This window comes from Falco peregrinus, chromosome 6, assembly GCF_023634155.1.
Source record: "Falco peregrinus isolate bFalPer1 chromosome 6, bFalPer1.pri, whole genome shotgun sequence".
NCBI classification, from domain to species: Eukaryota; Metazoa; Chordata; class Aves; order Falconiformes; family Falconidae; genus Falco; species Falco peregrinus.
Window position 1 is genome coordinate 55,055,704 of NC_073726.1, and position 11,557 is coordinate 55,067,260.

At 50.7% G+C, this 11,557-nt stretch overlaps 1 protein-coding gene across 1 annotated transcript; it reads right to left on the reverse strand.

Annotated features, from left to right (window-relative positions):
- Nucleotides 1–135: 135 nt before the first annotated feature.
- On the reverse strand, nt 136–7,015 carry TMEM140 (transmembrane protein 140). The gene is made up of 5 exons (XM_013299149.3): nt 6,881–7,015; nt 6,581–6,779; nt 3,915–4,032; nt 3,223–3,328; nt 136–2,461 (listed from the first exon to the last, which is right to left on the reverse strand). The coding sequence occupies exons 4-5, from the start codon at nt 3,233–3,235 to the stop codon at nt 1,845–1,847; spliced, it is 630 nt and encodes a 209-aa protein (XP_013154603.3). The 5' UTR covers nt 3,236–3,328; nt 3,915–4,032; nt 6,581–6,779; nt 6,881–7,015; the 3' UTR covers nt 136–1,844.
- Between the last annotated feature and the right edge of the window lie 4,542 nt (nt 7,016–11,557).

The following is an 11,557-nucleotide window of genomic DNA, read 5'->3' on the forward strand; positions in this document are numbered from 1 at the left end:
GACGGGCGGGAGCAGGGTCTATCCTGAGGGAGCTGAGCCCATGGTAGTGTGCGTGGGGCTTTAGGAAGGCATGAGGATGGCTTAGCATCCTCTTCCTGGTCCTAAGGGGGGCTGAACAAACCACATGAGTCCAGGGCAGGTGTGAGAGACTTTATTGAAATAAAAAATCGGTCAAACCAGCATCAGCAGCCACATTCCCACCAAGTCTGCAGCAGGAGAGAAAGTGGACCCTCATGTCCCCAAAGGGGATGGAAGGCGAAGCAGGCACTTCGTGCAAGGTTACAGACATGGCGTGGAACAGTGCTATGCACTGCCACAGCAGAGAGACTCCATCCAGTGCTGGCAACGATGGCCCAGCTGGCACACTGCACCTGTCGTTTGGCAGCCCTGGCACTGCTCCCTGAGCACAGACTTGCACCAGGCACGTGTTGGTCTGAGCTAGCTTTACGGTGAACTGCCCTCCACAGAACCCATTCTCCTGCAGTCTCAAAGGCTGCTGGAGTGCTGGGCTCAGCCCTTTAATACCAGCAGGGACAAACCTGGGGCTCTGCACCAAAATATTCAATTTTCTCATGGAAACCCTCCTTATTAGGGCTGTTCAGCAACTTGTTAGGCTGCCTCTCCAGGTGCTCTGCTGCTGCTGGGGTTGGATGTGGGCCACTTCACCCTAAAGAACTAAAGCAGAGTCCCTCTAGATATTATTCCAGCAGTTGAAATACAGATACTCCTGCTGAATAGGGTATTTCCAGTGTATCTCTGGGGCTGTCACTGCTGTGATGGCAGTGTGAAGCCACAGCTCCCTCGAAGGCATCCCTAGTCAGTGAACCTCCACTACAGCAGGTGACGAAGGAGCAGTGTCTGTTTGGGCATCTCCAAGAGAGGAAGCCTGTTTGCTTCTCTGCCTATACTTAGGCTAGTGTTGTGGTTTAACTCCAGCCAGTAACCAAGCCACACACAGTTGCTTGCTCAGTGCCCCCACAGTGGGATGGGGGAGAGGATCGAAAAAGTGGCAAAACTTGTGAGTTGAGATACAGTTTTATAAGTAAAGCAAAAGTTGCACATGCAAGCAGAGCAAAACAAGGAATTCATTCGCAACTTCCCATCAGCAGGCAGGTGTTCAGCCACCTCCAGGAATGCAGGGCTCCATCACACACAATGGTTACTTAGGAAAACAAACACCATAATGCCAAATGTGTCCCCCCCCCCCGCTTTTCTTCTCCTTTCCTCAGCTTATATACTCAGCATGATGCCATATGGTATGGAATATCCCTTTGGCTAGTTTGGGTCTCCTGCCCTGGCTGTGCCCCCTCCCAGTTCCCCATGCCCCTCCAGCCCTCTCACTGGCAGGGCCCAGGAAACTAAAAAGTCCTTGACTTGGTGTAAACATTAACTATCAACATTGCTCTCATACCAAATCCAAAACGCAGCACTGCACCAGCTACTAAGAAGAAAATAACTCTATGCCAGCTGAAACCAGGACAGCTAGGTATGGCCAGAGCTGTGTCCACTGTGTGCTCATTCTCATCTGTCTCCTTCACTGTCTTCTGGTTCAGCACCAGAAATGCTGTCACTTTGATGCTTTGTCCCAGGCTGAGGAGTGTGTTACGTGCTGCAGTTCCTGGGAAGCTTCCATGCTGTGCTGTGGGTGTTGGTGGCTGCTGCCTGCTCACTGCAGGGGAGCGCCGCACACAACTACGTGCCAGAGCATGGCTGGACATGGGCCTTTGGACCAAGGATGAAATTCCTGCCAGTGACTAAAACTGCAGTGGGATTACTGTTTTAAATCAGGTTATCAATACCTCTTGCATCTTCTTCATTGTCAAATCTCAATGGGCAGGGCCTCCTCAGTACAAACAGCTTTGATATGGGGTTGTGTGCTTGGCCCAGCTGAGGTGTATAGTGGCAGTGACAATTTGGAGCAGTAGCAGAGCGTAAGTCCCAAGCAGTGCCAGGAAGCCTCCAGTGAAATCAGAGGGGTGAATCCAGTGCGAGGTTTGGAAAAGAAATATACCCAGGCCGCCAGACAGGATTGTCAGCTTGATGATGAGTACGGTGAGGATCACCTTCCATCCCTTTTGCTCCTCTGTGCACTTCACATGTGCAACAAAAATGGGGTAGAAGATGCTGAAGACCAGGCAGCCATACACACACACCCTGGATAGTGCCATTCCTAGTAGGCTGATGCCCATCACCTGCAGATGCCTGTAGTCCAGGCACTGCAGCTCCCCGGCTGTCTCATTCCACAGGCAGAAGTTGTAAAAGCCAATGCGTTTTTCAGGGAGGTTGACCAGGTTCCCGGCTTCCCATAGCAGTGCGTAGAACATTAAGGCCGAGGTGCCGGCAGCCTCCAGGAGGGTCAGTGCACAGAGCAGGTGCCTGGTGCACCTCTGTTGCAGCAGACCCATCCTGGTGCCCACAAGCTTTCTTGGTATCATGGTAAAGTCTGCTGTGGGGACACATACTGCAAAACACAAAGTGGGGGACCTCTTGGTGGTTGCGTGTTATGGCACCCTTCCCAAGATGGGCAGTGAGCCTGTGTCACTGAGGTCTTGGGACTTCCTTTGCAAGTAAAGCCAGAGTGTCTCAGTCCTGCCTCTGCTGTGCATGTGTTACTGGGTTGAGGGGGATGCATTTTTTGGTCATGCAAAGGTGGCTTAATGATGTCCCCTACGTGGACCAGCACTGGGAGGACAGTAGAGTTCCCTTATCCCCACACATGCCCTTTGCACCATGGTCTCACATTGGACAAGAAAGGCATCTGTCAGCGAACTGCAGTGATGGGAGGGCAGCAAAACACTGCTATCTGGTAAGGAGGGGGTTAAGAGCTATTCTGGGAAAATGTTTTTTTTTTCCAGTTCTGGTCAGATAAGGACATCCTTTGTGATCTTTGGACTACTGGCTAAAATGCAGGCATGACAGGGTTTGAAGTGCAGGGCTCCCCCTGCCGCCCCACCCCCCCAGCACTGAAACAACCAATGCCACTGATATCAGTTTCCCGAATCCACATGCCCCTGAGGCTTTTGCTGCCGTACATTTATGGGCACAGCAGGGCTGATTGCCTGCAGCCCTGCTCCCCACTGAGGCTGTCAGACACGGTGCTCCTCTGTCCCGGTTGCCTGAGGACTGATGCTTCGTGTGGGCAGACAATTGTCCACCGCAGACCCACCCACAGCCACTTGTCCTCCTCTGAGGCCCAGGAAAATGGGTGCTACAGAGACAGACCTGCAACTGCCATCTTCCTCGCTCCTCTCTGACCGGCTGGACTCCCTGCTCCTCTCCCAGAAATGTGGGCTGTCCTCAGTGTCCACTTGCAGGCTTCTGCTTTGTGCTGAGAAACAGGGAAGTGGCATCAGGAAGGGGTATCCCTGGCTGCAAGAGCCACGAGGCATTGCAGCACTGTCCACCCAGGTTTGTACAGTGGCACAACCACAGGGCAAAGAATTCAAGAGACCTTGGTTTCAAGCTCAGCATCTGGCTTGAGGCTCTGCAGACAACCCCCTTCCAGCCTCTGCCAAGCATTATCTCCTGTGAATCATTTATCACCTTGCCTCAAGAAGTTCACAACTTCAGTCCCACTTCTTCCCTCCGCTGCCCATTGCCCAGTATATCATCCTGATGTCCTAGATGCCCCAGGCCATCACCCCACAGCTGCTTATGATTTGGTACAGTCTCTGAGTTTTTAGAGTGCCAGGTCAATCTGTACCTGGTGCCTAACTGCAGTGCTGGTGACTATAGAGACCCTTCATCATCCCACTCCCAATCCTCGTCTCCCCAGATGCTTGGGAGTGGGGCACCAATGTTTAATGTGCACAGAGATAAAGCTTCTGTGTCCCAAACTCCTCCTCCACACAATCACTGTCAGCAGGAGCACACACACACACTATGGAAGGGAGTCACAGCATCCAGACACCGACCTGTCTCCTCCCCTGATGAATACTTCACTACTTCTTGTAGCTTCCCTTGGAGGTCTTCTTCACAACAGGCTTCTGGAGAGACTGGAAGGTCACATGGAGGATGCCCACTGTTCTGAATCTACAATGAAGACACAAATGACCAGGAAAATATCCGTGCTTGGGCCCAGAGCATGTAGGAGAATGAGACCTCACACACATGTAATTTCACCAGGGTTTGTCTTGCCCCTGGTATTGCTTCTTGGTTTGTCTGTCTTTACATGTGCTCTCCTGCAGCCAGTTGTTGCAGCTCTTCTCTCGCTGTCCCACAGGGGCTCACATCCACGTACCATTCTCCCCGCCATCCTGCCTCACAGCCCTCAAAGGGAGAACAAGTTTCACTTGGAGGGGGCTCTTGGTCACCTGACCATCTCCCCAGGATTTCTGTCAGAACTCAGAGCTGGGACTGGGACAGCCCAGCCAGATCCTGGCCCTGTCTACCTGCCAACTCTTGCTGTCATATTTCTTTAGACTGGTTTCCTAAGGAAGGCAGACTCCTAGGAAGATGGGCTTTGTGTTCCACCATCTCACGTTATCTTTTATTTAGCAGCACCATGCACACTCTTCCATAAAATACAAAAGCAATTAAAAAACTGTCCTAGTTGCACATGTTTAGTAGAGAGTGGACAGAGAAATAAATTCCTAGCAGGTTTGTGGAACTATATGGCAGGAGTGGAGGTGAGCCACCTCAGAGACTCTGCACTGCTATGTGATCTCCACATGTGTGAAGGCCTGAGGAAATCCCATGGTGTATCTGCCCTCTCCTCTGCTTTCAGGCTCACGTCTATAAGGACCTAGTTTCTTTTCCCAGCAATGCCCCCCTATTCACTCTGCCAGATTGCAGGCAGATTTGCCCCTCAGCCTCCTGCAGCCTCCCCAGCCCAGCAGGCATGACTGTGACTTTCCAAGGCTGGAAAGGCCATGACTGTGACAAGGGACAAAAAAAATGCTTGGTGTGTGTGCCCTATGCCAGCTGGGGCAGACAGCACACAGCTGGCTTGGAGGTGACCTACAGACTGGCAATGAAAGCAGAGACCTGCCACCAGCACAGCCACAGACATGGCACCTGTGAGCTCTTCAGCTTGGCCCTGAGGCTAGTTTGAGGGCAGCCTGGCTGAGAAGCAGGAGATAAACAGTAAAGAGCTGTCACCTGGTGTCCAGCTGGGGCTTTTCCCAGACATCCACAGCCCCTCTACCTCTATGGAGTTGCCTGTGCCTTCAGATAGAGCATCTGCAGCTCTACCTCAAAGGTGCAAGAAAGAGGAAAGCAAGCACAATGCCATGAGCCCTTGCCTGGCTTCAGCCCCTCCTTGTTTCTGGGCAGGCATCACTGGAAGCACTGGACTTCACCTTGGGGGAAGCTCTGTGTCTCAGTTTCCCAGGCAGAGAGGGGCTCTGTGCACACAGCTCTGGAGCTCCCTGGGGTGTCTGTGTGCGAGATGGGGCTTGTAGGGACCCTCTGTGCTGCCAGGACAGCAGAGCCCTTCCCTCTGCCAGCTGGTAGGTGGGTGAGCACCTTTCCAGGCTGGAGCTGTGCATGCTCCTCAGCGAGTGCTGGCCGAAGGCAGTGGGACAGGGAGGCCAAGGCACACAGCTCCAGCACAGGAGCTGGCCTCTGTGCAGGAATGAACATATCTGTGGAGCCGATGGACCCTGCTGCAGTGAACAGGCTGAATGCAGAGGGGTGAGGGAACAGGCATTTTCTCTTGCACCGAAGAGCTCCACAGAAGACTGCTTGCCTGCATTCCCCCTCCCCAGCTGCTAAGGAGAGTGATGCCATGCAAGAGTGGTAGGAAAGGAAGACAGCTTTGGACTTAGCATCTTTCCTTCAAGCCACCCACTCCTCCCCAGGATCCCTCTTTCCCCGTGGACAGGATTAGCTGCAGGGAAACCGTAGGTGAAGAAAGGCTGCTGACAAGCTAAGGATTGCTGGCAAACAGAAAACAGCCAGCAGGATGCAGACCAGGCTGCAGAGGAACTGCCCCAAGAATGTCCTACAACTATGGAAGGGCCTGCTGCCTCCCAGACATTAGCACCCTGCAGTACCACTTCTGGCAGCAACTCCCAATGCCAGCAGCATTGAGAAGGTGGAGGACTTGTTGCAGCACTATCAAAACTAGCCAGCTGCAACAAGGCTTTTACCATGACATACCAGGTTAACTTCAATAAGTAGTTCCCACACCTTTCTCCAACACAGCCACCAACCCCCAACAAGGTTTCAAAAGTTCATCTACTGTCTGTGCTGTTGCTTCACCCTCTTCAGGCCAGTCCACCCTGCTTCTTGCCTCTGCTGCATCCAGAGTCTTCTTTCTCCAGCTCCTCTTCCAGCCAGCCTCTTCTCATCTGGGCCCCCTTCTTCTCCTTGTCTTTCCTACATCCAGGGTGCACTCTCTCCTCCCTCTGCTTCTTCTAGGTCTCTCTTCATCCAGAACTCCTCTTCTGTACCCCTTACAGCTATTTAACTACTTAGCAGGAACCAGCCACAGCTGCACATTATCCACGTCAACCAACCCACGGCCCCTGAAGCCAGCCCACAGCTGTATATTATCAATGTTAATTAAACTGCCTTCATTCCTCTATAAATCCTCTACCACTCCTCTGCAGGGACTGACTCAGTGGAGGATACTTACGGGCTGTCCATCTGGCTGTGTGTGGAGCTGAAAGGTGCTGGAGAGGGCTGAGCGGGTTCGTGCCTGCTGCTGGGTCTGGTGCTGCCTGGGCGCTGACACCACAGCCCCTCTTGCGTCGAAGGCAGCTGTCGCTGCTTTCTCTTTCGGTTTTGAGGGCCACGGTAGCTTGATGCAGTGCTCCTCCCTGATACTGCGTCATCTAAATAGAGCCAGAAAACAAACTGAGCCCAGCCGCGGCCGGCCGAGCCAGGGGCAGGGTTGCACTTTCCACTTTCTTCTCCCAGATGGGGCTAAACTCACCCAGGAAAGCTGTGCTGCTAGAGGGGCTTGGGCGTCTACGGGGACTGAGATGAGTTTGTTTTATTGGGACGCTTCAGTAGAGGTGACTGACCGTCCCAGCGCTGACCCCGGTACTGCAGCACTGTCAGAGTTCACTGACCACTCTGCACGCTGCTGCCCGCCCTCTCCTCCCTAGAGCCGAGCTCCCTCCCGCCCGCAGGCAGGGCGCGGGTGCAGGCAGCGCGCGGGGAGAGCGGCCCGCTGCCTGGCGTGACGGGAAACCTGCTGCCCTGCTCTCAGCTGGGACAGAGTTAGTTTTCTTCTTAGTAGCTGGTGCAGTGCTGCGTTTTGGATTTGGTGTGAGAGCAATGCTGATAGCACACTGATGGTTTTCATTGTTGCTGGGTAATGTTTGTACAAAGTCAAGGACTTTAGTTTTTCAGACTGTTAAAGAAAATGTATTTTTAATTAAGAAATTTAAAGTGCTGAAGCTGCTAAATGGCAGAACCAGGCTTCATCCCTTGTATAGCCCTAATCCAAGGCTGGTTTAAAACTTAGTCAAGTTAATCAGTGAGAGGACAGAGAAACAATAGATGATCAATTTGTGTACACAGGCGCTCTCAGAAACGCAGGTGTTTCTAGAAAAAAATCAGCATATGTGAATAGGAATTGCTTGTTCAAAGACTGAGTGTGCTTGAAGGACTGTGTGAGTTAAAGCAGCAGAAAGATCATGATCCAAGGAGGACCTTGGAACCGAGGCAGAGACTGGAACCAAATAGATGAATCAAATGGGACAGAGTCAGCTGATGGATTCGCAGAACTGACAAGACCGAAGTAAACTTCTAAAAACTTCAGACATTGACTAATGATTTGATGAGTGTATATAAGCTGTGCTGTATCCCTTTGTTCTCTGCCACTCACGGAGGCGGTGGCCCAAGTCCTAGTTGTGATTAAAGCAAACCTAGTGCTACCCATGTCTGTGTGAATTTCTCCTTTAAACACAGGCCTTGCTGATGGGAGGGCTGGAGGGTCACGGGAAATTGGGAGGGGACACAGCCATGTCAGCTGGCCTGAACTAGCCAAAGAGGTATTCCATACCATGGGGCGTCATGCTTGGTATATAAACTGCAGAGGGTGAGGAGAAGTTGTGGTGGCTGGGGCCTGCCGATATGATCAGAGACTGGCTGGGCATCATTCAGCAGGTGGTGAGCAGTTGTATTGTGCATCACTTGGTTTCTTTTCTCCCATCCCTTTTGATTTCATTCCTCTCCCCTTCTCCCTCCTTTTCATTATAACTGTTGTTGTTGTTATTATTATTATTATTATTGTTCTTTTAGTTTTATTTCTATTCTTAAATTGTTCTTATCTCCACCCTCGAGTTCTGCATTTTCCAATTCTCTTCACCATCCCCCTGAGGGGGGAGCCAGCGAGTGGCTGCACGGTACCTAGTTACCAGCCAGGGTTAAACCTCGACACCTCTGAAACCTCAAGTGGTGTAAGGAGCAAAACTCTTATTTTAGGCCTCCTGGCCAGATCCAGAACCATTTGTCCTGTCCTATAAGCAGCCTTCGTGGTGGGTCTGTTAGGAGAGGTGTGTGCTGGAGGGTGATATAGGTGGGACAGCTAGCCATGAAGCTGTTCACAGAGTCCTACCTACTGATTCCACATTTAGGCATAGTCTGGAAACCTCCAGGTGGTACACATATTGTGAACCTATAATATTGACACTCACATCCAAGAGCACAAGGTAAGTGAATGGAAATATGGGAGGAAACCCTAAAAGAAGCTTAATGGATAGAGCCATAAGGCAGGTGGGAGTGGGGAGGTGCCTTCCTGTCTGGCCTGTGTGCATTGAATAATTTTAGCATGGAGAAGGACAGGGATCTGGATTGAGGTGGTTCAGATCATAGATTACTTGAGCAGGGGTTATGGTGGGAGAAATCAGGTGTGGGGGCAGAAGGCTTGCAGCAAATAAAGCCTAGCAGGCCACAGCTGCTGAGCTGCAAGTGGTGAATGATGGGGACCTGGAAGCCTTGGGGCTGAACATGGCCATCATCTAATGTTGCAGTTGCTGGCTGGGAAATTGGGGAAGGAGCCGAGACTACCAAGGCAAGACCTCTGTTCCCGTGAAGAAACACGCATTGGCACGGGAGGCATGTTTGTGCTGTCAAGAGGGGCGGTCATGCAGTTTGGCCTCACACCACTCACTTTTCTGTCATTCAGGAAGGAAACAGGTGTATGATTTGGGTCTGGTGACTCAGGTGCTTAGCTGGCCTCAGCACTGCAGGGGAAGCTGCTGTTCCACTGCCACAGGCAGAAGGCACAAGCAGCTCCTTCACAAACATCCTCATGTCACATTGGGGTCCTGTTTGCTGAAGCAATCAGGATGACTGCCACAGTGGGCCTGCTTTGTCATGCCACAGCACTTCTCCCTGCAGCCACCATCCTCCTAGAGGGGTGGCTGATCCCCTTCCCATCTCCTGAACCTCAGGCTTCATGAGCGCGACAGATGGCCACACATCCTGGCTTTAGTTTTTGCACTCACCTCCGATCTCTCTGGCCTTTTCTGTGCTGCTCAGAGCATTTGGGAATGTTAGCATGGTGTCTTCCCGGCCAGAGCTTCTTGCCTGATTGTGTACCTATGGCAGAAGCGCTTCTCTGGAAACACTTTGTCTCCTCCCCTGCAGGGTCTCAGTCTTTGCTGCTTGTAATGCCTCCTGGGATGGCATGGCTGCCGGCAGGGAGAGGTCCAGTCAGCCCCTGGCTCAAAACCTGCCATTGGTCCCAGCTGACCTTCTTATTCTGGAGGCCTCCTTCCACACCTTTGGCTGTGTCTCTGGCAGGTAGTTCCCCTGCCTTCTCCTTCTAGGCATTTATCCAGGGAAGATTGTGCCTGAAGGCTGGGCAGGATGCGATATGCCCTGCTGTTCTCTTTCCTAGGGACATTTTACGGGTGTGCTCTGGCTGCTCCTTTGGTTTCTGATTCCCAAAGTCTATCTGATGGGGGAGCAGTTGGGGAGGATACATGTGATGGGTGTAGGGTGGGGTAAGCAGAAGGATGATGATCAACGTGTCTCATGGAGAAAGAACAGGAAGGGAGAGGAGAAAGCAGGGCTTCTACATATGTGTGCCCGGAGGTAGGAGGAATTGAATGGAGTGTTTGGGCTGATGGGACCTGATGTGTATGGGCGGGAAAGGAAAGCGCTTCCTACAGAAGCCAGCTTCCACTAAATTCCTTTGCAATTGTTTCTTCCTGGGATTGTTTCCTGAAATAGAAATACCATTGCTTGTGTACATTAAGATGTTCACATGGCTTTACAGTGGAATGAACTGCTCTGCAGCTCTTGGTTTCTTATGGTGCAGTTAAAGCAAACACAGCAACACTGTCGGCAGTTCTAGTAATATTAAGGATCAGAAGTAAAGCGCGAGATGAGCTGGGACCTTGAAAAGTGTTTTGCTTATTTTAGCCTGCTGTTTCAAAAGTAAGCTACTACACTTGCTTCCAGAAGTTGATCATGACCCTGGTCCTCATTCCTGAGGGAATATCCACAGCAGAACTCCATTCCCTCTAATTACTCAAAAACTCTCTGAGCTATAGCTAGTACTGTCCTATTGTACCAGACTTGAGGGATTCCTGTGGGAGTCCTTAGGCTGGTGAGAATTGGAGTTCATATTCTTCTACATTGTTTAGAAATCACTTTTATTCAGAAACAATCATAAAATTACTATTTTTTTCCTCATCTGTAACCTACTGACAATTAAAAATAATAAATCTCAGTGAAACAAAGCCAGCTCTGTGCTTTTCTTCCTATATCTGTCACGAGGAGGCTGCAAGCAACCTGAGAGCCAGAGTCCAAGGTAGTGCAAAGCTAAATGGCTTTGTGCTGTCTGCTTGTGTGCTGCCGGATTTCATGAGACTGAACCCTAGTCCTGCAGGGTATCAAATGCAAGGCTCTCAGAACTCGTTTTCCAGCCTGGCTGCAGCCTTTAGTTTGGAAGGTGCTCCTCCACCATACTCACACCCAGTTCTAGCCCTGACAGAAAGCTGACCCAGTTGCCTTGTAATAATGACTTGTGCCTATGTGTCTAATTTTTTCTTTGTTATTGCATTTGTCTTGCTGTAACACAGTACGATTTTTCCTCGTCTCTTATACACACAACAGAGGGGCTGTATGGGGTATTTCCTTCCAGCAATACTGGGGTAATATAATTGTCCTGTCTGATACTTCAGACGTGAGTAGGCTTCCCTTTGCATTTGATAGGTCTGGTCTATGTGGAAAAACAAGGCTTACCAATTGCTGTCCTGTGTATACTTCATACCCTACTTTCCCCCTGCACCAGAGCCGTTGCAGCAACATGGCTCAATGGCTGCAGTGTGAGGTTCTACCCATCTAAGGCACCTGGCATTTTAAGTATTTGGCCAATTCTTCCTTCTTGCAGATACAAAATAATTTAGTTTTTCTCTATTATTGACGATTCTAGCTCAAGCCCTCTCAAATGCTCAAAATTTGATGCCCCTGATTTTACAGCAATGGATTCCAATGTATGGATTAAAATGGAGTATGCTGTAGAAACAGCAATGAGGTAGAGAGAGGAAGTCCACTGACTTCTTTACTGGGCAATCCTACATGCTAGGAAATTTAAAGGAGACAAAACTCAGTACTTGTCTTAAACAGCATAGTTTTAATCTCTTTTCCC